The following is a 27485-nucleotide window of genomic DNA, read 5'->3' on the forward strand; positions in this document are numbered from 1 at the left end:
GGAAGAGGGGAACTCAGAGTCGAAGCAAATGTGTCCAAGTTATGCTTGGAAATCTTTGTTGTTAGATGCAGAGGTTGCCAACATTGCTTTGTTTTCTGGAAAATCCTGCATCCAAGACTCAGTTCCCTCAGGGATTCTCGCCCTCGGGTCAGGGCTGCCTACCTCTGGAATTTTGTCGTGTCTTTACTTCAGTACAAGTGTTGGCTGCCTTACTCACACTTCCCGAATAAACTTTTCCCAGGGAGTTTTAACAAGGAGTAGAAGCAATTCTCCGGAGCAGCACCGGAGTGCATGAAGAGAGACAATTATTGCCTGCGGACATATATTCTGTCCAAAGTCATAGAGAGAGACAAAAAAATAATTGACAGCTGAAGCAGAGAGTCAAGATAAATACCATAGGGCATAGGAGCAAAATTAAGCCATTCAGCCCATCGAGTCTGCTCTGCCATTCCATTATGGCTGATTTATTATCCCTCTCTACCCCTTCTCCAGCTTTTCATTTATTTACTTATTGACATTCAGTGCAGAATAGGCTCTTCCAGTCCTTCAAGCTGTGCTGCTCGGCAGTCCCCCAATTTAACCCTAGCCTAATCACAACCCAATTTACAATGATCAATTAACCTACTAACTGGTATGTCTTGGGACTGTGGGAAGAAACCGGTGCACCCGGAGGAAACCCATGCTTTCATGGGTAGAACGTACAAACTCTTTACAGCGGGATTTGAACCTGGGTTACTGGTACTGTAAAGCATTATGCTAACCAGTACACTGCTGTGCCTTCTCCTTGGTACCTTTGATACCCTTACTAATCAAGAGCCTATCAACTTCCAATTTAAATATACTCAATGACAGCTGTCTGTGGCAATGAATTCCACAGATTCATCACCCTCTGGTTAAAGGATTTCCTTTTTATCCCCGTTCTAAAGGATATATTCTGCAGCTGTACCCTCTCATCCTTGGCTGTCCCACTGCAGGAAACATCCTTTCCACATCCACTCTATCTAGGCCTTTCAATATTCAATAGTTTTCAATGAGATTCTCCACCACCCCCCCCCCCCCCCACCATTCTTCCAAACTGCAGCAAGTACAGGCCCAGAGCTACCAAGGGCTCCTCAAATGTTAACCCGTTCATTCCCGGATTATTCTTGTGAACCTCCTCTGGGACCCTCCGCAATGTCAGCACAACCTTCCTTAGATAAGGGCCCAAAACTGCTCACAATACTCCAAGTGCGGCCTGACTAATGCCTTATAAAGCCTCAGCTTTAGATGAGGAGAATTAATATATAGCACGAGGGGTGATTGATAAGTTCGTGGCCTAAGGGAGAAGGAGTCAATTTTAGAAAACCTAGCGCATTTATTTTTCAACATAATCCACTCCTACATTTGCACACATAGTCCAGTGGTCGTGGAGTATATGAATCTTGGACCTCCAGAAAGTGTCCACAGCATGGGTGATTGATAAGTTTGTGGCCTAAGGTAGAAGGAGATGAGTTATACAGCTCTCGTTACAGGCACGTGCAGTTCAACTCTTTGAGTGATTATGCAGAAAGTTTGAAGTTAATAACTCATCAGGGTTGATTGATAAGTTTGTGGCCTCAGGTAGAAGGAGATGAGTTATTAACTTCAAACTTTATGCATAACCAATCAAAGAGTTGAACTGCAGGTGCATGTAAGGATAGCTGTATAACTCATCTCCTTCTACCTTAGGCCACGAACTTATCAATCACCCCTTGTACAAATCCTCAGCCCCTTTAGGCACATTATACAGGAGTGTGAATCTCTTCTTGTACTTCCAAGGCTGAGTTTTAAACAAATGAACTTCCTTAGTACAGAGAATTGATTTCCATGCTGAGTGAATACTGAAGGTGATGAAATATATTTACACCTCCGGGTTTGGGTTTGAAGCGGGGTGATGTCACGCGAAACCTGACACCAAATACGTTTCTGTTACAGAATGGGGATGATGCGAAACCGGAGATTAGAAAACAAAGATGGTTTGTTTTAAGCTTAATCTAGTTTTATTAGTATTTCCTGAGAAATGTCACAAGGGGTAACTTCTCATGGCCAAGTGGCAAAGCAGTGAACCGTTTTTGAGCAGGAATTCATTTAAGCCAATTCATAGAAGAATTGTCCTGGTCGGATAAAGGCACTGATTCAAGCTTCTGGAATTCTGAGATCTATCATCAGTTCTGTTTCCATACAGGAGCTTGAGAGGTGCCTCAGCACACGGAACAGGAATTGACCCCTTCATCTCACAATGTCTGTGCCAAACATAATGTTGCATTAAACTAAAACCCTTCTGCCTGTACATGATCCATATTCCTCCATTCCCTCCATATTGAAGTATCTAAATTAATGTCTTCTATTGGGGGGGGGGTGGAGACAGTAGCATAGCGGTTAGCATACCACTTCACAGCACCAGCTAGGCTGATCATCAGTACTTACCACTGTCTGTAAGGAGTTTGTACGTTCTCCCCGTGACCGTGTGGGTTTCCCCCAGGTGCTCCGGTTTCCTACCACAGTCCAAAGGCGTGCATTTAGGGTTAGTGAGTTGTGGGCATGCTATGTTGGCAGCTATCTAATAAGATGTTTTCCTAAAATGTACGGCGCTCAAAGGCGTTAGCACAGTAACGTTATGTTCTTACAGTACCAGCACTCTGTGTTCAATTCCGCCATTGTCTGTAAAGTATTGATGCCCACGACTTTGTGGGTATCCTCCCACATCTGAAAGACATACGGGTCAGTAGATCAAGTGGTCACCCTTCAGCCTGTACTCTTTTCCCCCTCCCCCCACCTTCTGATCCTGGCTTTTGCCCCTTACTTTCCCGTCCTGATGAAGGGTCTCACCCCAAAACATCAACTCTTTATTGCTTCGATTGATGCTGCCTGACCTGCTGAGTTCCTCCAGCATTTTCTGTTTGTATTTCAGGTTTCCAGTATCTGCATTATTCCTGACCTGCTCCAGTATCTGCATTTTTTTACTTGATTTCACTTTAAGATGATTTGGACAAATTAAATGAAAGGGCAAGTAGAACATAAAACACAGGACAGTACAGCACAGAAACTAGCCCTTTGGCCCACCAGGCAAATACAATAAATCATGAATAAGCACACAGGTCAAATGATATGTTGCCCTTTAGTATAAACGGTTTTGATCATAGAAGCAGGAATGTCTTATGATTACATACAGCCTTGGTACGGTCATATCTGGAGTACCATGTACCGTTTTAGAATCTGTATCTCGCATGAAATGTACTTGCTTTGCAGGCAGTTCAGTGAAGAGTGATCAGACTGATTCTTTGGGACTATCATATGAAGAGAGTTCGAATCGACTAGGCTTGCATTCACTAGAGATTAGAAAATGAGAGGAGATCTCAGTGAAGCGTACAAAATTCTGACAGGGCTTGACATATTGAATGTGAGGAGGATATTTCCCTGGGAAGTCACACTCTCAGGATAAATGGTAAGGCATTTAAGACTGAATTGTGGAGAAATCACTGAACATACTTAAGAGGGAAGTAGGCAGATTCTAGACATGAAATACATCAAGGAGTATGAAGAGAGTGAGGGAAGATGTATTGAAACTAAGGATCAGTTGTGATAGTATTGTCTTCCGTCTGCAAAACCCTAAACTCAAAAGAAGATCTTAAACCCTTTCCAATATAGATACTATGGGTACTCTCGTTATAGGGAGGTTTTCAAGGATGAGCTTACTTCCTTGTCTAGTCTCTGTGGTGTGGTCTACCTGCCAATACCCACTGGTGGAGAGCTGGGTTCCCTCTCCCTACTGAAGAGGAGCTATTTCCAGCTGAAAAAGTAGTTCAAACACAGTTTATTTTATTTTTAATGATACATCTTTAAATTCAGATAAGTGATTCTTCATACACATTTAACACTCACAGAGGATTTCTGATTTATAAAAGATGTCCAAATTACAAACGATTTACAAACTGCAAAGGATTTCCAAACACAGGTACAATTCCAGTGAGAGGCAGATGAGTGAGTCATTCATCACAGATTCCAAAGCCCAGGTGTCCTTTTAACTTCAAACAGATTGCTGCTTGCAAATTACAAGCACTGAAGGCTGGTTCTTGCCTACAATAAGAAATTGAGCAAGGGATACTTGTAGAAGATTAATTTTGTCTCCAAAAAATTCTTTGGCCCTTTGGAAAGGCTATGCTGCTGCGTTAGAAAAGCTGAGATTGGCAATAATCTTCTTGGGTTCTGGAAAGTGAATACCTTCAATCCAATTCTTCAAATCTACTTCAAAGTTAGTTGAAAATTGGTTTAATTCTACATAATAATTACTGGTTTAGTTTGTTGAATCTTTTAAAGATTAGCTTTATTGATCACATGTACATCGAAACACAGAGTGAAATGTGTTGTTTGCATGAACGATCAGCACAGTCTCTCAGGGTGTGCTGGGGGCAGCCTGCAAGTATCATCTTGCTTCTGGTGTCAACATAGCATACCCACAACTCACTAACTCTAACCCATATGTCTTTGGAATGTGGGGAGAAGCCAGACAGTGTGGAAGAAACCCACGTGGTCATTGGGAGAATGTACAAATTCCTTGCGGACAGTGGCGGGAATTGAGCCCCTATTGCTGGCACTGCGAAGTGTTACCCTAACCACTATTCTTTTGTGCTAGAATGCTTCCCGTATGCTACCGTGTCACCCTGATCCGGACCAAAGTGTCAAAGGACCCTGCTTCACTCAGGTGGAGATAAGTTTGTTCATCGTTTGCCTCATAATTAGAATGAAAAGCTGATCTTTAATTGTGGCTCTTGGAATCTCAGCACGGTTCACCACAAATTGATTTTGAAGTGAAACGTTTGCCTCTCACAAAAAAAATAATGATATAAATTAGCAGAAGGACCCATCTTAGAAAGGGGAGGGAGGAGGTCGCGAGCTCGAGTCTACCCAGTTCTTGGCCAATCCCCCCCACCCCCCACAGCTCATGTCCAGATTGTGGCCTAATTAAAGAATAACTCCCCAGTCCAGGATCTGCAGTATGAGGCAGTTCATTCATAACATAAATCAATCTAGTGAGGACCTCCAGGGTAAGTATACATTAACCCTGGAGAGTTTATTTGGACGCAGAACAGGTAATCCATCAGTGAAGCAAGCTACAGACCATGCTGGAACTTGTAGAGCACATAACTGAACCCTGTCAATAAGCTCCACTCAGAGAATGAAATCAAAATATATCTGGTTTCCCAGGTCTTAAATTTCTAGAAAGTATATATGTAGATTGTAACCTGATATGATGTATACAAAGATGCTTCCTTGCGAACAACTCGGCAATTTACAGTAGCTAATTAATGTACCATTCCCATGAACTTCCCCCTAGTTTCTTCCACTCATTTCAAAGTTCAAAGTATATACTGTAAATGTCACCATATACCACCTGGAGATTCATTTTATTGTGGGCATTCATAGTAGAACAAAGAAATACAACAAAATCAATGAAAAACTACACACAAACATAGACTGACGAATAATCAACATGCAAAAGAAGGCAAATAGAGAAAAACAAATAAAGATAATAATGAATCTACGGACTGCAGTGATAGTAGTTTGCAAGAAGTTTGTTCGTCACGTGCCAGGTTGTATTGACACGGGCGTTTATGGTCTTTCCATGACCATGATTGTTCATGGCAACTTTTTCTGTAAAAGTGGTTTGCCATTGCCTTCTTCCATTATGACCCCAGCCATTATGAATACTCTTCGGAGATTGTTTGCCTGGGGTCAGTGGTCGCATAAACAGGACGTGGTATGCACCAGCTGCTCATATGACCAGCTACCACCTACTCCCTTGACCCTGAATCATGGTGGGGGGGGGGCTAGGCAGATGCTACACCTTGCCCAAGAGTGAGTTTCAGGCTAGAAGAGGGAAGGAGCACCTTACGCCTCCTTTGGTAGAGACGTATCTCCACCCCTCCACCCACTCAGAGTGGTATATGTAGTAATTTTGTGAGTTGCCTGCAAAAAGTTACCGTGAATCACCAGCACCATCTCGGAGACTTATCTACACAATCAGGGAGATCTACAATGGGCAGTTAACCTACTGACCTACATGCCTTTGGGAGGTGGGATGAAATTAGATCACACAGAGGAATCCTGTGTAGTGAAAGTGAGAATGTGCAAAACAAAAAAAAAATCAGTGAGCGGAAGTTCGGTGGGCGAAAGTACCTTGTTAATAAGAGAGGTCAGAGGAAAATGATCAAGCTGACAGGAAGGCGAAAGTAACTCATTTAACTTCATGTTACAGCAGCGGTGTGCCAAAGAGCATCTTTGAACTCACCACATGTCAAACTTCGAATTGGATAGGCTACAGCAGCAGAAGACAGCGAGCATACACTCAGTGGCCACGTTGTTAGCTGCAGGTGGTACATAATGAAATGGCCACTGGGTATATGTTGTGCAATTTGTGAATTTGTTGCTGGAAATCTGAAACAAAAGCAAAAACTTCCAGATGAAATATAAGGTCTTGCTGCTCCAACCTGAGTGTGGCCTCAGTGCAGCAGTAGAGGAGGCCAAGGACGGGGCAGACAGAGCTTACCTGCCCCTACACCTCCTCCCTCACTACCATTCAAGGCCCCAAACACTCCTTTCAGGTGAGGCGACATTTCACCCGTCGGTCATCTACTCTATCCAGTACTCCGGGTGTTCCCTCCGGTGAGAACCGACGTAGATTGGGGGACAACTTTGCTGAGCACCTACGCTCTATCTGCTAGAAAAAGCATGATCGCCCAGTGGTCACCCTCTTCAATTCTACTTTGCATGTGTGATGAGGCCACACTCAGATTGGAGGAGCAGCACCTTGTATTCCAGCAGGATAACCTCCAACCTGATGGCACAAACATCAATTTCTCAAACTTCCAGTAAATACCTCCCTTCATGATTGCCCATTCTCATTTCCCTCTCTCTCTCCTTACCTGCCCATCACCTACCTCTGTTGCTCCTCCCCCTTCCCTTTCTTCCATGGCCTTCTCCCCTCTCCTCTCAGGTTCCCACATCTCCAGCCCTTTATCTCTTTCACCAATCAACTTCCCAGCTCTTCAATTCATTCCTCCTCCTCTCCCAGTTTCACCTATCACCTACTACCTTGTATTTATTCCTCCCCTCCCCCCACCTTCTTATTCTGACCTCATCTTTTTTCTCCAGTCCTGATGAAGGGTATCGGCCCAAAACATTGACTGTGTATGTTCACTTTCATAGATGCTGCCAGGTCTGTTGAGTTCCTCCAGCATTTTGTGTGCATTGCTTGGAGTTCCAGTATCTGCAGATTTTCTTGTCAATAGGGTGTAGAGTCAGTTCAGGGTTGTGCTGAGTGAAGTTATTCACAACGGTTCAGGAGGCTGACAATTGAACGTAATAACAGTTCCTGAACTGAGGCTGAGGGACTTCTGTACCTCCTACCCAAGGTAATGCAACATCTTTGGCAAGAAGCACTGACTAGCAATGATGAGAATATAAACACCATTGTTTCCTTCACTTTAGACCTCCTGGCTGCCAATAGATCTGTTATCTTCTTTGGACACCGTGGTTTCCTGGATTTCCGTTCAATGTTCCTGGATGAGTACCATGACCAGCTGTTCATCGGAGCAAAGGATACCTTGTACTCTCTTCAACTTGACCAGAAAGCAATCAATGCCAAAGAGGTAACTCATTCATTTTGTCTATTTTTCTGATGTTGTTGAGATGCTTTGGGGAATAATTCACTGATGATCATGAGGGCAGAGCTGTGATAATGTTGGTGATGATTGATGCCGACTCCCAGGATCCTTTTCAAGAGAGAATTCCTCATTTCTACCACCTTTCAGTCTTGACGTAGACTTGCAACATTAATACTGAAAGTCAGGATGTTCTTTACACAAGGTGGTGGAAAGGGGGAATTCTCACCTCAAAAGAGCTCTACACCCACAGGCAGTCATCTCCAGCACTGCTCAAATCCTTCATCGGGTAAAGTTGCTGAAGGATAGAGACCAAAAGCAAGTTCAGATGGAGATCTGACAGTAACTGATAGGGTCAAGGGGCCTTGTTTTTATTCATAGAAATTTTTAAAAGGCTTCTCCTTTAGAAGCCAACCAAAGGCTGAAGAAGAAATATTAAGCAAAAAAATTAAATGATATCAAGTATGGGATCTCTTTGGTATGTATGTACATTATGGATCAAAAGGCAAATTGTGCCGAGAAGAGAGCACCATTCAGGGATTATTCCCATAAAGCAGAGATTGATCAGTTCTTTATTAGGAAAGGTGTCAAAGGTTACAGGGAGAAAGCAGGAGAATGGGGTTGAGAGGGATAATAAATCAGCCATGATGGAATGACGTGGCAGACTCGATGTGCAGAATGGACTAATTCTCATCCTATGTCTTATGGTCTTAGTACTGGGAAAATCAGATCGGGAAAGGTGAGAGTTGGATTGCATCATGATCTACCCAGCGGAGATTTAAAATAACATAAGAACACTGCACATTTATTTAACAGCTTTAACATAGCAAAAATGACGCAAACTACTTTGCCAGAATGGTCGTAGAAATACTGAACATTAAATACACAGGTAGGTGGGTGGTGGGGTGGAGATACACCTCTACCTCCACGAGCCTGCAGGTCACCCTTTGGCAACGTCTACCACCTGCTAAAGCCCCTCCTCCCCCCCAACCATGGTCATGTGAAGCCTTGAGGACAGCTGGTGTGTGGTCATGTGAGCAGCGGGTGCATTTCACAAATCCTGGTTATGTGACCACTGACGCTAAGCAGACAGTATCTGAAGAGTATTGATAATGGCTGGGGTCACCCATCTTGTAAAGACACTGATCAGGAGAAGGCAATGGCAAACCACTTCTCTAGTGAGTTTGCCATATCAATCATGTTTATGGATAGACTATGATAGCCCACTTCATTTAGACATAGCAAATAAAGATGATGATGATGACACCCGTAAATATTAGGACAGATGACAGGTTAGTAGGTGTAGGTATTGGGGAAGACCTTAAAGGAAGGAAAATGAGGCTCAGGGAATTTCAGTGCTTAATGCCTGGGCAGTGGAAAAGGCACCTGTGGTGATGGTGCATTAAATCAGGGAGATTCCCAAGACCAGCACTTTGTTTGGGTGGGAGGGCAAATGGGACTTACTTTGCTTTATTTTTGCTTTGTCGCTTGGTATGTGCGATTTCATTGTGTCCTGTAATGTCCTGCCAAGCATCGTGAACATGCTATGTTGGTGTCAGAACGTGTGGTGACACTTGTGGGCTGCCCAAGCACACCCCTGGCTGTGTTATTTGCTACTGTAAATGAAGCATTTCACAGTATGTTTTGATGTGCATGTGATAAATAAATCCGAATTTAAATATGAAAGACCGGAAATAGAGAAATGGGAAACTGCGGAGAATTATAGGAGGTGGAATTGATCAGTCAGAATATATAACCTTTGTGCCACAATTAGTGACAAACAAGGAAAACTGTGCGTGGGATAAAATTAGAAAATGTTTTAACCACTTAATGGATCAGTATATGTGGAAAGAGAAACATAATAAACATTTCAGTTCCGGGAGCCATTGTTAGAACAGTGTGTGGGATAATGTTTTTCCAGTTTTGAAGGAAAGGAGGAGATAAGATCTGAACAAGAGACGGATTTGCGTTTAACTTACATGGCTGTATACAGGCAGGGCACTGGAAAACACCAAAAAGTGACTCTTCAAGATTTTTGTTACAGCTGATGGACTAGTGGGTCATTTATTTGGAATGCAGATGAGGAGAAATTTCTTTAACCAGAGAGTAATGAATCCATGGAATTCATTGCCACAGGTAGGGTGGAGGCCAAGTCATTGGGTATATTTAAGGCAGGGGTTGATATATTCTTGATTAGATAGGGCATGAGGGATATGGGGAGAAGGCAGGAGACTGGATCTGAGAGGGAAAATAGATCAACCATGATGAAATGGCATAGCAGACTCAATGGGCCAGAGCAGACTAAATCTGCTTCTGTATCTTATAGTTTTATAATCTTATCAAAATCATTGTTAAAGACAATGGACTCATCTCACCAGTGTATTCACGAACAGGGGAATGTGAAACAATCAACTAAAGACAGCTCACAAAATGGGCAAGTACTATCCACTGAGGAGAATGGTCTCATCAAACGGAGAACTGTATGTATCCCATTACTCTGAACAGGTCCCTTGTTGTTTCACCCAGATGGATAAGACCTTTAACAAGAACAGTGTAATATGTCACAACACAAGAGAGCCAGCAAATCATAAACACGGGACAGTTTGTAGGTGCTGGAAATCCAAAGAAACACACACAAAATATTGGAGGAGCTCAGCAGGTCAGGCAGCATCTATGGAAATGAATAAACAGTGCATTTTGGGCCGAGACCCTTCTTCAGGACTGGAAAGGAAGTGGGAAGATGTCAGAACAAAAAGGTGGTGGGAGGGGAAGAAGGATAGCTAGAAGGTGTTAGGTGAAACCAGGTGGGTAGGAAAAGTAAAGAGTTGGAGAGGAAGGAATGTGATAGGAGTGGAGAGTGGACCATAGGAGAAAGGGAAGGAGGAGGGGACCCAGGGGGAGGTAATGGGCAGGTGAGAAGATGTAAGAGGTCAGAGTGGGGAATAGAAGAAGAGGGAAGGGGAGGGAAATTCCAAAGTAACATGCAGGAGAAACTCAGCAGGTCAGGCAGCATCTATGGAGAGGAATAAACAGTTGACGATTTAGTCCGACACCCTTCATCAGGGCTGAAAAGTAAAGTGGAAGAAGCTAGAAGCTGGAGGGAGGGGAAGGAGTACAAGTTGGCAGGTAATAGGTGAAGCAAAATGAGGGGAAAGGTAGGTGGGAAGGGGGGAGGTGTATAAACTAAGAAGCTGGGAGGTGAGAGGTGGAAAAGATAAAGGGCTGAAGAAGAAGGTATGTGTTAGGACTTCGACTGGCTGAATGAGCAACCTGTGGTAGATGACTTTTAATACAGAGATGTGCAAAGTAATGCATATTCAGTTGCCACTTTAGTAGGTCTACCTGTGCACCTGCTCATTAATGCAAGTATATAATCAGCTAATCATGTGGCAGCAACTCAATGCATAAAAGCATGCAGACATGGTCGAGAGTTTCAGATGTTCCAACCAAACATGAAAATGGGAAAGAAATGTGATCTAAGTGACTTAAACTGTGGAATGATCATCGGTGCTAGATGGGGTGGTCAGAGTATCTCAGAAACTGATGATCTCCTGGATTTTCATGCACGGCAGTCTCCAGAGTTTACAGAGGATGGTGAAAAAAAGCAAAAAGAAAATCCAGTGAGTGGCAGTTCTCTGGGTGAAAATGCCTTGCTAATGTGAGAAGTCAGAGGAGAATGGCCAGACTGGTTCAAGCTGACAGGGAGGTGACAGTAACTCAGAAACCACATTTTACACCAATGGTGTGCAGAAGAACATCTCCGAATGCACAACAGATCAAAGCTTGAAGTTGATGGGCTACAGCAGAGGAAGACCATGAACATATACTCACTGGCCACCTTATTAGGTACAGGGGGTAACTAATAAAGCCACTGACTGTATCTTGGGAATGAGAATATGATTGAGCTGTATCTAAAAGGGAACATAACCTACCTGTACATGAGCAGAAACTATTAAAAATATAAGAGCAGTCTGAGGGAGTGGTTGGTTATATGTTTAGGACATGAGCACCATGGTAAGAGGGTAACTATTTTCAGCGAAGATGCTGAAGCAGGGAACACATACAGAATGCTGGACAAAGACAGTCTTTTAAATGCAGGGAATGGTGTAAGATCTGTAACTTCCTTCCCTGTGGAGATAGTGGAAGGAGAGTCAGCTGAAGTTTTCAAATAGCTGTTGGATAGGCACCTGAGGGAAATTAAGTTGCTGGCTCATGGAAAAAAAAGGCAAGGGAATTGGAATGAAGGGATTGCATTACAAAGAGTTAGCATTGTCTGGATGGCTGAATGGCCTCCTTGTGTGCTATTGCTTCTGCTTCTGTCCTCTATATGAGGAGTATGAGGTGTGTTTGATGGTACTGAGCCTGTACTCGTAGGAGTTTAGAAGAATAGGTGGGGGATCTCATATATTGAAAGGCTTACAGTAAATAATGTGCATGTAGAGAGAATGTTTCCTATAGTGGCGGAGTCAAGGACCAGAGGGCACAGCCTCAGAATAGAGGAAAGTCCCTTTAGAACAGAGATGAGGAATTTCTTCAGCCAGAGGGTGGTGAATCTGTGGAATTCATTGCCACGTTTGGCTGTAGAAGCCAAGTCATTGGAACTATTTAAAGCAGACATTGATAGGTTCTTGATAAGAAAGGACGCCAATGGTTATGGGGTAAAGAAAGGCAAATGAGGTTGTTAGGCAAAATAAAACAGCCGTGATTGAATGGTAGTGCAGACTTGATGGGCTGAATGGCCTGATTCTGCTTCTATGTCTTATGATCTCTGATTCTATAGGAAGCTAGTGAACTGTAACAAATTGACGAAGAAGAGATGAATAGAATAATCATGTAAAAACAGAGGCCAAGTTGAAGCAGAAAGAGAGCTTGGAGTGAAACTGGGATCATTTTTCAGGTAGTGAACTTTCCTTGTATTCCTAATCCAGTGAGGAATGTAGGAATTGGAACTCAAGACAGTATAGCTTGTGATACATCATAAATCAAATGGGTAATATTCTTGTGATTAGAGGAGATGGTGGTATTGGTGTAGGGAGTCCTTGGTGTAGTTTTACTAACAAATGTTAAAAATTAGCCTGACTTATCCAAACACGCAATGGAATGGCATCTATACTGACTCACACACAGCTACCGTCAAATGTTTTCAACCATCAATGAGGCACAAGTCAGGAATGCAAAGAAATACTCGCCACTTCACTGGAAGCATACAGTCCAACAACCCCAGTGCCATCTAAGGCAAAGCAGGCCACTGTGAGTCAGCAAATCATAAATATAAAAGTTTCTGCAGATGCTGGAAATCCAGAGAAACACACGCAAAATGCTGGAGGAATTCCTCAGGTCAGGCAGCATCTGTGGAAATGAATAAACTGCTAATGCTTCGGGCTGAGACCCTTCGTGCCTGAAACGTCGACTGTTTATTCACCTGCATAGATGCAGACTGAGCTGCTGAATTCCTCCACCATTGTTCCACCATCTTGTGTGTGTGTGTGTGTGTGTGTGTGTGTGTGTGTGTGTGTGTGTGTGTGTGTGTGTGTGTGTGTGTGTGTGTGTGTGTTCCACTGTAGGTGGGGCCACACTTGAAATACTGGGTACGGTTTTGATTACCCCGTTATAGGAAAGATATTACTAAACTAGAAGGAGAGCAGGAAGTCTTGCCGAGAAGTTGCGTGGACTTGGGGCTTGAGTTATAGGAAGAGGTGTGTAGATATGTTGTACCGTGAACAAGGTTACCAGAGAGACGCTGAAGCTAGTGAATATAGAAGTGTTTTATTCAACAGAAATGAGCAGCTGGCATCATACTGAGACACTTCTGGAGGGAGAAGCCTCCCAACCCAATATTACATGACATTATTATGTTCTAAAAATCAAAGGTAACAGTGGGACAATTCTACAGCTACAGTGTATCTACAATAGTTTTACAACTCCTTCTTTGCACCCACACCTCCTTCTTCACATCCACATTCCAGACACTCAAAATGAATGTTACTCAGCAATGTCTGGTTTCCAGTCAGCTCCAGTCCACAGCTCCATGAAAACTATTATTCAGGGCTGCATTTTAAGTTCATTTTACAATCCATGTTTATGTCTGATGATTGATTGCTGGTGAAGTTAATATTTGCTACATATCCTAACTTTATAATACGCCCTAACAGACTAGGACTTTGTGGTGAGCTTCAGGACGTTGCTGGTGGAAACTCATAAAACTCATAGTAGAGGTCAGTGGCTGGGTATTCTGCGGTGGATAACACCCCAAAGCCTTTCCATCACTCAGGTCAAAGCAACCAACTTGATTGGTTGATCCACCAGCTTAAACACTTATTCATTCCGTCACCAATGCACCTTGCAAAAATACATTCTATTTGCTCATGAAGACTATGCTGGCAAATCCAACCAGACCTGTGACCTTTATCCTCCATAGATTTCCCTCCAACCAGCACTTATTTTGGTGTAGAAAAGAAGTGACATTCCATTATTGTCATTGGGACTAAATCAGAATCAGGTTTAAGTTGCAAAATGATTTGTTTTGTGACAGCAGTACTGTGCAAGACATGAAAAATAGTTTACATTACAAAGAAAATAGTGAATAGGAATCAGGTTTAATACCACGGTCATATCTCATGAAACTTGTTGTCTTTGCGGCAGCAGTACAGTGAAATACCTAATAATAGAGAAAACATCATGAATTATAGTAAGTATTAGGAATATTTAATAGTTAATTTAACTAAGTAGTACAAAAATAAAAATCAAAAAATGTAGTGAGGTAGTGTTCATGGGTTCAACGTCCACTTAGAAATCAGATGGCAGAGGGGAAGAAGCTGTCCCTAAATCATTGAGTATGTGCCTTCAGGCTCCTGTACCTCCTCCCTTATGGTAGTAATTGTAGTGTTCTTTATACGCACCGTGGGTTACTCATGAAGACACTTATTCTGGAAGAACATAACTAAAACTTTTATTTACAACAGCAAACAGCAACCACGTCTTAACCTACAAGCTTCTCGATAATTCTGTCAGTTCTGCGCATGCTCATAGCTCCGTCCAATCATGTTCTTACATGTGACATATGATATCACCACATCTTCCTTTCCTTAAAAAGAAAAGCAATTAGCAACATTAATCAAAACAAATGCATAATTTACCATGCCTCTATCAGTCTCTCTGGGGGTTTATGAACACGAGTAGACCTTCTAAGTGGTTCACACCATTCTTGTGTTTCGTTGTTATTTCCATGTTTTGTCTGGTCTGCATCAGTTAATGGAAGCTCTGAAGTTGGCTTTTTCTTGACGTCTTTGTGATTTCTTCTTAACACTGCTCCTTCTGTTTGGACCATGTATGATCTGGGTTGTACTTCTTCAAGTACTGTAGCTTTCTGTGTCCATGTAGTGTCTGTGTCATTTTGTATCCTCACTTCATCTCCTTGGTGCAGTTCAGGTAATGGAGGAGAATGTCTATCAAAGTATATTTTCTGCTTTGCTTTGTGTTCATCTTTCCATCTTTTCACTTGTTCACCTTCCTCTGTCTCAGAAGGCTCTCATCCATTGGCAGATTGGATCTCAAATGGCGTCCCATCAAGAGCTGAGCTGGTGAAAATCCACATTCAAGTGGAGTACTACGATAGGCTAGCAAAACTTTATAAAAATCACCTCCGCTATCTTTTGCTTTGTGCTTCTTGATAATTCCTACCGACTTCTCAACTAATCCATTGGACTGAGGGGAAAATGGGCTAGATGTTGTATGAACAAAGCCCCATTCATGAGCAAAATGTCTCATGCATTCACCACTGAATTGTCTGTGAAAACTTCATCAGGTACACCATGTTTGGAAAAAACTGATTCCATGCATGTAATTACATTCTCTGCAGTTGTTCTGCCCAAACCACACATTTCAGGATACACGGAGTAGTAATCTGTTATTAATAGATGATCTTTGTTGTCAGTTACAAACAGATCAACGCCTACCTTCTGATAAGGTCTCTGAGGACTAGGATGTGGATGCAATGGCTTCTTAGGGTTGCTAGGTTGGTATTTGAAGCATATTTGACAAGAAGACACCAATTCTGCAATTTCTTGATTCATCCTGGGCCGAAACATCACTTCCCGCGCCCTTCTCTTACACTTTTCAATATCTAGGTGGCCTTCATGGATTTTCCCAAGCATTTCTTTTCGGAGACTTTTAGGAATTACAATTCTGCTACCTTTGTACAATATCCCATCCACAACAGACAGTTATGATCTGTGGTTCCAATATTCTTGTACTTCTGAGGTACAGTCATGCCTATTATCTAGCCATCCATCCATCACCACTTGTATTACCTGACTGAGAATTTTGTCCTTCTCTGTCTCAAGACACAGCAGTTCCAACTTTTTGGAAGCAACAGGTACAGTTTCTATGACCATATCAATAAATAACTGAACATTAATAACGTTCCTGTGACTGTCTTTTGTTGTTGGATCCACAGCTCTGGAAAGTGTGTCAGCCATGTACATGAATTTTCCAGGTGTGTATGACACATTCAACACATATCTTTGCAATTTGATCATCATTCGCTGAATTTGCAAAAGACAGTCACTTAAAGGTTTGTTAAACAATGCAATCAAAGGCTTATGATCAGTTTCAACATCAGTAGATTGCCCTGACACAAACTGATGAAATCTCTCACAAGCAAACAGAATACTGGGCAATTCTTTTCAATTTGGGCATACCTTATTTCTGGATCGGATAATGCACGAGATGCATACGCCACTGATAGCCATTCCCGATTATGTTTCTGGAGTAATACTGCCCCTAAGCCTGCCTGAGATGCAGCACATGAATCTTTCAGCATCACAGAATTTCAACACAGGTTCTTTGGTGAGCACTTTCTTGAGATTTTGCCATGCCTTCTCCTGTTCATGATTCCAGCTCCATTTGTTTTTCTTTTCTGTTAGCTGCCTCAATGGAGCAAGCTGTTCTGAGAGATTGGGTATGAATTTTCCCATGTAGTTGACCATTCCCACGAACCCTTGAACATCCTTTTTACATTGCGGTCTTGGCACGTTCTCAATAGCAGAAACCTTCAATGGATCAGGATGCACACCTGTTTTGCTGATGATATCACCCACAAATGTAAGTTCAGTCAGTCCTAGCTGGCATTTGTCTTTATTCAACTTTTGATTTGCCTTGTGTGTTGCCTCTAAAACTTGTTTAATTCTGGCGTCATGCTCTTGTTTAGATGATCCCCAAACAATAATGTCATCCATGGAAGTATCTACGCCCTCAATGTGCATGGTTTTATGGTACACTTCAGGAGCTGATGCAATTCCAAACAGAAGCCTAAGAAAAGGGTATCTGGTAAAAGGAGTGTTAAAAGTACACAACTTTGAACTCGGTTCATCTAGTTTAAGTTGCCAGAATCCAGAGGAAGCATCTAATTTACTAAAGTACTTTGCATTAGCAAACTGACATAATTTCTTCACGAGTAGGCAATTTGAAATGCTTTCTTTTAATGGCTCGATTCAAGGCTCTTGGATCTAAACAAATCCTCAGTTTTCCATTTTTCTTATCAACAGTAACAAGTGAATTGACCCATTCAGTCAGTTCATCAATTTTTTGTATGACTCGTAGCCGTTCCATTCTGTCAAGCTCTGTTTTCAGTTGATCACGTAATGCAAAAGGCACTTTTCTACATGGATGTACTACGGGTGGCACTGTGTTGTCAATTTTAATCGTGTGCTCTCCTGGAAGACAACAAGCCCTTTGAACAAGTCCTCATACTCTTTCATCAAGGTATTGCATTCTGATTCTCTGTCACTGTCCAGGACTAAGGCTTTTTTCACCAAATGCAGTCTCTCACATGCAGATAAATCAAATATTGACTGTACATTCTTAGGCACGACCACAAATGAAAGCATGTGCACACTATTTTTGTGTGATACTTTTGCCACACATGTTCCTTTAACCGGAATGTCTGCACCTGAATACCCAGTCACTTTTATATTTGTCTGATGTAACTTTGGTCTTGGCTTTAATGCATTAAACTCAGATTCTGCAAGAACATTTACTTGTGCTCCAGTATCCAACTTAAACAGAAGTTTAACAGAAGTTAAACTTAAACAGAAGTTTAAGTTTTGATTCATTTGCAATGGCATAGTCCAGTCAGTCTTACTTTGTTGGTTTTCACAAAGCACATCTATATAAAACTCCTCACGTTCATTTTCAAGCACTGCATTTACATGTTTTAATTCCTTTCTACTTCTGCAACAGCATGAAAAATGATTACTCTTACCACAGCGATTGCACATTTTTCCATACACTGGACACTTTTTCGGTCGGTGCTCCTGCCCACAGCCATCACGAAGTTTTTTCTTTCAAACGACGTCTTGCTCTCTGTCGGTTTTGTTGTCACTTCATTGTTTTTTTCTAATAGGTTCGCGCTTTACAGCGTCTACATAGCTCTCAATAAAAAGCTCTTTAGCCTGCAACATCATGGTTTCCGGAGCCTTGCGGAGAATCTAAACTTTTTCCAAATCCATGTCTGGCTCTCTTAAGGGTCTTTCTCTCAGTGAATTATCCAGAATGCCGCAAACAATTCTGTCTTTAATGAGAGAGTCTGTAAGCTCTACGAACTCGCATGTTTTACTGTGATTTCTCAATTCCGTAACAAATTGATCAATCGTTTGACCAGCTTTCTGCTTGCATGTAAAGAATTTATATCTCTCAAATGTCACATTGCACATTGGTATACAAAATGCTTCAAACTTGTCAATTATCGCTTTTAGATTCAAATTATCTCCATTCTCAAAAGTAAGATGGTCATATACCTCAATTGCGTCATCCCCTATTACGTGGAGTAGGATTGCTGCTTTCGTTTCTTCCATTTTATTTTCTGCTCCGATCGCCGATAAATAAATTTCAAAACACTGTTTAAATCTTTTCCAGTTTTCAGCCACATTTCCAGTCAGCTAAAGCGTTGATAGGGGTTGCAAAACTTCCATTTTTAAAGCTGTTGGCAAACAACGAAAAAGTTTGCGCTCTTTTTTATCTGATTATCTTCGCTTCTCCTGTGTTAACGAGATGAATTATTCTTCCAGACTGACTCCTGACACCATGTTGTGTTCTTTATACGTACCGTGGGTTACTCATGTTATGAATGTACCACAGCTCTGAGGGGCCGAAGGGTGCGGGGGTAGCCCCCTCCTTTGTGAGAATCGCAAGATCACTATTGAGTCAATTCAGGAGACCCAGGAAATGAGAGAAAGACATGCCGAATCCACAAAGCGTTGGAATGTGCCTTGTCCTCCGAGAGGCGGACCCATTGATGCCGGCTATTGTCTCTTGGAGACGGACTTGTGTATTGCATCTTGGACGATGCATCGACGCCCCAGGCAATGAATCAAGGAGGAGGTTGGTGGAGGGATTGCATCATCCCAACCTGATTGACACCTGAGCCCCTGTGAGTCAGGATAAAAAGAGGGTCTGTGGGAACAGCCCCTCAAACGCACCAGAAGACACGCTAGAAATCCTGTGACAGCATTTAAGAGCGATAGCCGGTGGGGGCTTGTGTGTGTCCTTCCCTTGCCTGGGATTGGCGGCCTTACCACGGAAGAACGGCTTTAGCTAAAGGAGAGGCCACAGTGAACGGCCACCCCCAATGAGACTCCGACGGATCAAACTCATAAAGGTTGGAAAACCCGCAGGGTAACTTTTCCCATTCTATTCCTATTTCTCTCTCTCTCCAACAAAGTGCAACACAGCGACAACCAAAAGACAGCAGCTTGTGGAACTGCAGTGAACTGTACATTTCCATTGGACAATTCATTATCCCCTAGACAACGATAGAGCTTATTTCCTATTGATTATTATTATACCCGCACCTTTAGATTTAGTATTGACAACGTATATTATCTGTAAGTTTGCATTGATATTATTTTTGTGAATCTTTACTAATAAATACTGTTAAAATTAGTACCATCAGACTTCAACGGACCTCTCTATCTTTGCTGGTAAGTGACCCAGTTACGGGGTACGTAAGACTCATAAAGACACATATTCTGGAAGAACATAACTAGAACTTTTATTTACAACAGCAAACAGCAACCACGTCTTAACCTACAAGCTTCTTGATCATTCTGTCAGTTCTGTGCATGCTCTTAGCTCCGTCCAATCACGTTCTTACACGTGACATGTGATATCACGGCAGTAATGAGAAGAGGACAGTTCCTGGATGGTGAGAGTCCTTGATGATGGATGCCTTCTTGAGGCACTGACTTCTGATGTCTTCGATTGTGGGGAAAATGCTGAGATCCTGGAATTCCCTTACCAACAGTTTTTGAAGCAGTGAATTCACCTGGGGTTCAAGAAGGCAGCTCATAACCATCTTCTGAAAGAGTAATCTTGGATGGACAGTGAATTCTGGACTTAATAACAATACGCGGATACTAGAAAAATGAATGCCAAGAAAGTAAATCTGGAAATCACGGTTATTGCGGGTATTGTGGGCAGCTTTGTCACCCTTCTGCTGTAACCAGGAGCTAAACCTATAGAAATTTTAACTCGACACAAGGAAATTCACTCAAGTGAAAGCAGAGAACAAAGACTGATTGGATCAAGATGATTCCCTTTGCTACAGTGGTTGCTTTAGTAACGCCTTATTCTCCCATTTCATTTAATGTTATTCCTTCAAGCCCTACAAACAGTCCAGTCCAGGCTGAAACTAATTGGAAATTGCCCAGCCTGCCAGAGTAAATAGGCAGGAAGCCAGTCCTCATTCAATTCTTTATTGTCTTCTGTCATGATTGCAGAAGTTCGGCCTGTGTCCCTGCCGATATCTTTCTGAGGCAGGGGTTTGTGTTCCTTCCACCGCTGTGACTTTCCCTTGTCCTGCCTCCACAAGTCAAACATAAAGTGCCTTGCAGCACAGACGATCTTGTTTATGTTTATTTAATCTCTGCTTGTTGGGATCTCTTCCCAGAAGGTTTGGCTTCCTTGTTTAGCAAGGTTTGTCAACCCATACAGCTTGGTTCTATTAGGAAAAGCCTTTCCTGTTGAAAACCAGAGCCATAATCCCCACCATCCAGTGACAAAACAAGAAAATATGGACAACACCAAGCCAAACTTGTAAGAAAATCTCTTAGGAAAAGGTCTTCTGAAGTAAACTTTCAGCATATCCCAAAGTGTTTCACATCCTTTGCAGACCTCTGGAAACATAAACACTGTTATAATTCAGGAACAAGAGAAAAGCAAGCATCACAAGATCACATAGCGTTTTAAATAATAGTTATTGATTAATATGGCATAAAACAGGCCATGTTTGAGCTAACAATCAAGCATCCATTTATACTAATCTACCCTCACCAACTATATTCTCCCCGCATTCTAAAAGATAAAGATTAGCTTGATTTGTCACAAATACATTAAAACAGACTGTACAGTGAAATGGGTTGTTTGCATCAAATCAAATCAGCGAGGATTGAGCTGAGCAGCCCACAAGTGTCACTGTGCTTCTGGTGCCAATGTAGAATGGTCATAACTCACTAACCCTAACCTTACGTTTTTTTTTGGAATGTGGGAGGAGACGGGAGCACCCAGAGGAAACCCATGTGGTCATGGGGGAAAACATATAAACTCATTACAGACTGCGATGGGAATCGTACCCCAATCCTACGGCCGGCTCTTGTAAAGCACTGCACCAACCGCTACGCTACTGTGCCAGCTCCCCAGATCTCGTCCACTCTACCCAGAATCTACCATTCACTTCCACGCCAGAGGCAATTAACAGTGACCAACTAACTCTCCACCCCACACATTTTTGATATGTGGGTGGAAAATGGAGCACCCAGAGCAAGGCCACACAGGTAGACGTGTAAGCTCGACCACGACAGCGCCAAAGGCTGGGATTGAACCTGGACCTGGAGATTTGGGGCTGCAGCTCTATTAACTGTGATGCTGTGCCACCCTGTGTCATGTCGAATAAAAGATAAATACTGGCCAGAGCTTGCTCTTCTGTCATGCCTCAGCTACTGAAAGCATAGTTGGCAACTGACCCAAGATGACATTATAATCTCTGGTGACCCATGATTAAGGCCTAGTGAAAGGTTTCTCAGCATCACCGATCTCCATTTTCAGAGATGAGATTAGGCTGAGGGAATAATTGCTGTGGGTTGTGGAGAAACCCATAGCAATTGGCCCAATTGGGATGCAGGGTGGTGAGTGATCATGCTTCTCCTGGGTTTAGTCCTCAGCATGTCTATTGTTTATAAGGATATTGTGGAGAAGGATAGAGAATGTTGTGTGTGGTGCAGTCTATGTTGGGTAGTAGCTTAGCATACATTAGATCATAGATCATGCATTTGTTATGGCACAGAATGAGGCTAATTGGCTGACTGAGTTACTACCAGCTCCTATTAGGTTAATACCCCAATGCAATTCAATCAAACCATCTCTCAATCCCATTCTCCTCCCACTCCCCATTTCTCCATAGTCCTATCATTCTCCCTCCAATACTCATCCAATTAGATATTATTAACTTCCAGAGGACTAGAATATAAAAACGGTGATCTAAAGCTTTATAAGGCATTGGTCAAACCACATTTGGAGTAACGTGAGCAGTTTTGCACCTGTATCTAAGAAAGGATGTGCTGGCATTGGAGCAGGTCCAGAGGATGTTTATGAGAAAGATCACAGGAATGAAAGGGTTAACACACAAGGCACATTTGATGGTTCTGGTCCTGAACCTCACTAGATACTCAAGGAGGAGGAGGGGGGAACCTCATTGAAACCTACTGAATATTGAAAAGCCTAGTTAGAGTAGACATTGAGAGAATGTTTCCAGTGGAGTGGGCATAGCTTCTGAATAGCATGGCATCACTTTAGAACAGAAATGAGGAGGAATTTCTTTAGCCAGAGATTGGTGAATCTGTGGAATTCATTGCCACAGGTGGCTGTGGAGGCCAAGTCATTGGGTATATTTAAAATATAGGTTGATTGGTTCTTGATTATTTTAAGTCTTTCAGAAATTACAGGAATAAGACAGGAGAATGGGGTTGAGAGGGAAAATAAATCAGCAATGATGAAATTGAGCAGCAGACTTCATGGGCCAAATGGACTATTTCTGCTCCTTTGTCTAATGTTTTTAATTTCCATTAGAAGACCCTGATAGATTTTAGTTCAAATATTCCGGCAGAAAGTGAATTACAGGTTATAATTGCCCTCAAAGTAAAAGAGTTTCACATCATAATTCTTTGGCAAATCTATGTCTCTGATCTTTGAACCATCCATTGAGCTTCTGTTTACCCTGTCTAAAACAGTCATAACCTTCTCCACCTCAAGGAGAGATCCTGAGCCTATGCAACTAAAGTCTCTACTCCTGGGAGTCCATCAACTCTCCCTTTTATAGTTATAACGTAATTGACACATACAGCACAGAAACAGGCCCTTTGGCCCATCTCATCCATGCTGACCAATGCACCCATCTAACTTGGTCCCATTTTCCTCCATTGACCCATCTCTCTCTACACTTATCTTTTCCATCTACCTGTCCAAGTGTCTTCTACATCTTATTTACTTCTGTTAAGCACTTCCTTTGGCACCTCACTCCATACACACTCCATGTGTGAAACTGTTGCCCCTCAGGTTCCCATTAATTAATAAGTTAAATTTAAAGTTCAATCACTTTCATGCCCATGGCAATTCTGAGAGAGTTGTGAAGTAACAATCATGTGATGTGCATAGCTGGAAAACATGGGCATTTCTACATGGAACATAGAACAGTACACTACAGAGCAGACCCTTTGGCCCATAATGTTGTACCAACCTTGCAACCTATTCTAAAATCAATCCAGTCCTTATCTCCTACATGGTTTTCTATCATCCATGTGCCTGTCTAAGAGTTTCTTAAGTATCCCTAATGCATCTGCTTCTCCCACCAACCCCGGCAGCAAATTCCACAAGTCCACCATTCTCTGTGTAAAAGCTTTAGCTCTGGCATTCTCCCTATCCTTTCCTCCAAACATACAAGTATACTCTTATATTAGTCACCTCTGCCTGGGAAAAGAATGTTCCCTTATGTTAATCATTTCCGCCCTGGGAAAGAGTCTTTGACTGTCCACTCGATCTATGCCACTTATCATCTTGTATACCTCCATCAGGTTACCTCGCATCCTCCTTCACGCCAAAGAGAGAAGTTCCAGCTGACAAGACATACTCTGTTGTCCAGGTGGCATCCTGGTAAATTCCTCTGCATGAACATAAAAATAAATTATACACAATTTTTATAAGACTGAACATAAAGTGAATAAAATAAAAGTTCATTGTAGTACAAAGTGATGAATATGGTCATACTATTGCTATAGGGACACAAAAGGGATTATGGAGGAATTTCCTCTTGTGGAACTGGAGGAATTCAATGGGTCAGGAGAGGATATACAGGCTATCTCCCCTCTTTCTTTCCAGTCCTAATGATGGGTCTCAACCCCTTGAATATTCATTCCCACCCCCTGCCAGAGTCACTCAGTTCCTCCAACTTGTTTGTGTGTTGCTCCTTAATGTTGAAATAGAGATTAAGGCTGGTTCTAGAACCAAATAGTTGAAGGGAAGTAGCTATTCCTGAACCTGCTGGTGTGGAACTTCAATCCTGATGATAGCTGTGAGAAGATGGCCTGGTCCAGTGGGAATTTTTGATTATAGATGTTGCCTTCTTGAAATGTGAACGGAAACAACAGAAGATAGTCTTCTCGAAATAAAACTCCACACTCCTATAATTTTAGTTTCTTATTGATCACACACCAAATAGTATTTTTTGTGGAAAGTATCTTAAATGCCATTATCGAATTCCCAACCGGTCTGTTCTGTTTAGTTATTTAGAGATACAGTGCGGTAAATGACCCAAGGCGTTGCTCTGAGGTTGTGTCCTCTGGTCTTAGCCTCCCCTACTATAGGAAACATCCTCTCCACGTCCACTCTAAAAAGGTTTCAGTGAGATCCCTTCTCATTCTTCTAAATTCCAGCGGGTACAGACCCAGAGCCATCAAACGCTTCTCTTACGTTAACCCTTTCATTCCTGGGATCATTGAGCTGCTGCGTCACAAGCCGGTGATAATAAACCAGATCGTGATTCAGATTCTGAACCTCCTCTGGACCCCCTCCAATGCCAACACATCCTTTGTTAGATAAGGGGCCCAAAACTGCTCACAAAACTCCAATTCTTGTCTGAGCAATGTGTTAGGTTAATCACTATTTGACTGTGCCAACCAGTGGGAGTAGCTTCCACTCTTCAGCTCCTGCTCAACTTCTCGCTGACTATAACTCGACTGGGAGAGACTGGGGTGGGCTGCGTGACTGGGATACTTCCTGAGTCAGCCTATTCAGCAGTGGAATTTGCAATGCTTGGTGAAGTAGCAGAATAGCTTTTATTGTGGTCACAGGTGCTGTGGTGACTGGGGCCAAATTCCTTCCCAGCTGGGGAATGCTATCGCATCCATTGTGCTCAGCAACGGATTGCTTCCTTTAGGATATAAGCATGTTGAAGACAGCTAAGTCATGGGAACCACGACATAAAGAGGGGGTAGTGGGGACTGGGTGCTTCCTTTCTGCAAAATGGCTCATGCAGCGTACGGCCCAGAGGCAGGCTCACTGGGAGACAGGCACAGTCAGGTTCATGGCCCACCCAAGCAAGTACATTGGATGGAGGCACAAGAAACTCCAGACACTGGAGCCTGAACCACTAGAGGGACTCAGTAGGTTGGGTAGCATCAGTGGGAGAATTAGATGGTCAAAGTTTCAGATTGAGGGCATCCATCGCGATGTGATAGGACTCTCTAGTGAGGAGGGGTCTGAGTTTTACGGGAATGAGATGTGCTGAATTCTGATGGGGTGACATAGGAGAACTCAGCCATGGAGTCCGAAGTACAGGTAATCACGGTTGAATTTCCCTTCCACCCCCCCCCCCACCCCCCCCCCCACCAGCCCTGGTCCGAATATTGAGCCCAGTTTTGGCATTCTCACCTTTTGCTCAGCTGAGCTTGCATAGACTGGATGTAAGACCTTAAACACGACAGTGTATTTCCATGTATTCGTATGGTCCAACCATGGGGCGACATGGTAATGTCGCAGTTAGCATAATTGATGACAGCGCCAGCGACATGGGTTCAATTCCCGCGGCTATCTATAAGGGGTTCGTATGTTCACCCCATGACCGCAAAGCTTTCCTCTGGGTGCTCTGGTTTTCTTCCACATTCTTAAGACTTAAGAGTTAGCAGGTTAATTGGTCATATGGGTGTAATTGTACCCGCGTCAGTTGGACATGGGCTTATTGCTGGAAGGAACTGTTACCACAGATAGATAGATATTTTCCTAAAAGAAAGTACAGTGTCACAGTAGCATTACAAATGCACAGAAATACAAATATTAGAAAAGTAAGAAAGAATAAAAAATGAAGTTACCTTAAAAATAAGATGTACAAGATTTCCAAGTTCACACTGATAAGACAGTAGTGCAAAAATCACCATAATATTTTACAGCAATGGGTGCACATTCACACCATCCAGATAAGAAGTGATGGTAGTATTGCACAGAGTGTCAGCAATAGCAAGATGTGGTAAACTTAGAGCGTAAACAGAGCTCTGGTAAACAGAGGTTAATAACTGTCTGTATCTCCAAATAACAAAAAATAAAAATCCAGGGAGGAAGCTTCCTTACTGATCTCACAACTGTCCGCTTACTCATCATAGAATTGCCACTTGAACCGCACGTGGGTAGCAAGTGGGGAGACGAGAGTCAGAATCGCCTCCTCCACTGTACGTAGCAAGGCATGAAATCACTGCATGGTATGAGAAACCACTGAGGGCTGGGCTGAAGTCACAACATCTTTCCTCCTTGTAATGAACTGGCCAGACCCACAAAACCAAGGAAAGATACAACTAAGAGTGGGTGGATGGTAGCATAGTGGTTAGCGTGTTGCTATTACAGCACTGGTGACTCAGATTCAATTCCTGCCGCTGTCTGTAAGCAGTCTGTACGTTCTCCCTGTGATCAATATGTTCCCTCTAGGTTCTCCGGTTTCCTCTCACATTCCAAAGGTATATAGATTAGTGGGTTAATTGGTCACATAGGTGTAATTGGGCGGGCTTGTTGAGCTGGGTGGGCCTATTACCATGATACATCTCTAAACAAAAACGTTCTGTCCATTGAGACCATTCTACCTCTATCAAGGAGCAATCCTGCCAGTCCCATTTGAGTTTGAAGATCAGCTTTATTTGTCACATGTATGTTGAAACATCAAACAACGCAGTGAAATGTATCATCTGCATCTCTAGTTGTGCTGGTGGGAGATCACAAAGGTTGCCATGCATCCAATGCCAACGTAGCACGATCGTCACTTACTTAAACCTCACCCTGATCCGTACGTCTTTGGGAATGTAAAAGGAAACTGGAGCAGCCGGAGGAAACTCACTCCGGTTTCCTTCTCCAAAGACATGGGGGTAGGAATTAATAAGTTGCGGGCGTGCAATGTTGGTACGAGAATCACAGTGACATTTGCAGGTCTCCCCCAGCATATCCTTGGAATGTGTTGGTCATGGACATTGTTGTTGCGTGAACAAAGTCACCGGAGAGACGTCACTGGTAGGTACGAAGCAGTCCCTTTATTCAACAAAATGAGACACACCAGGCATCATGGTGAGACTCTTTCAGAGGAAAAGGCCCGCTCAGCTCAATATTACATGACATTTACTATGCTAAAGATCAGAGTACAGTTCTATATTGACAATGTATCTACAGTGCTTCCCTTTGAATCACGTATAACTTTCACACTTACTTATTCACACCCACACTCCA

The 27485-nt window shown here is 42.7% G+C and overlaps 1 protein-coding gene across 1 annotated transcript in view; it reads left to right on the forward strand.

Annotated features, from left to right (window-relative positions):
- The window catches only part of sema3bl (sema domain, immunoglobulin domain (Ig), short basic domain, secreted, (semaphorin) 3bl), a 211601-nt gene that overhangs the window by 84620 nt on the left and 99496 nt on the right, over positions 1-27485 (forward strand). Inside the window, exon 2 of the mRNA XM_073072062.1 lies at positions 7507-7667. Within this exon, the coding sequence (XP_072928163.1) occupies positions 7507-7667 (161 nt within the window). The remainder of the gene's footprint in view (positions 1-7506; positions 7668-27485) is intronic.

This window comes from Hemitrygon akajei, chromosome 19 (genome assembly GCF_048418815.1).
Source record: "Hemitrygon akajei chromosome 19, sHemAka1.3, whole genome shotgun sequence".
Taxonomy (NCBI): Eukaryota; Metazoa; Chordata; class Chondrichthyes; order Myliobatiformes; family Dasyatidae; genus Hemitrygon; species Hemitrygon akajei.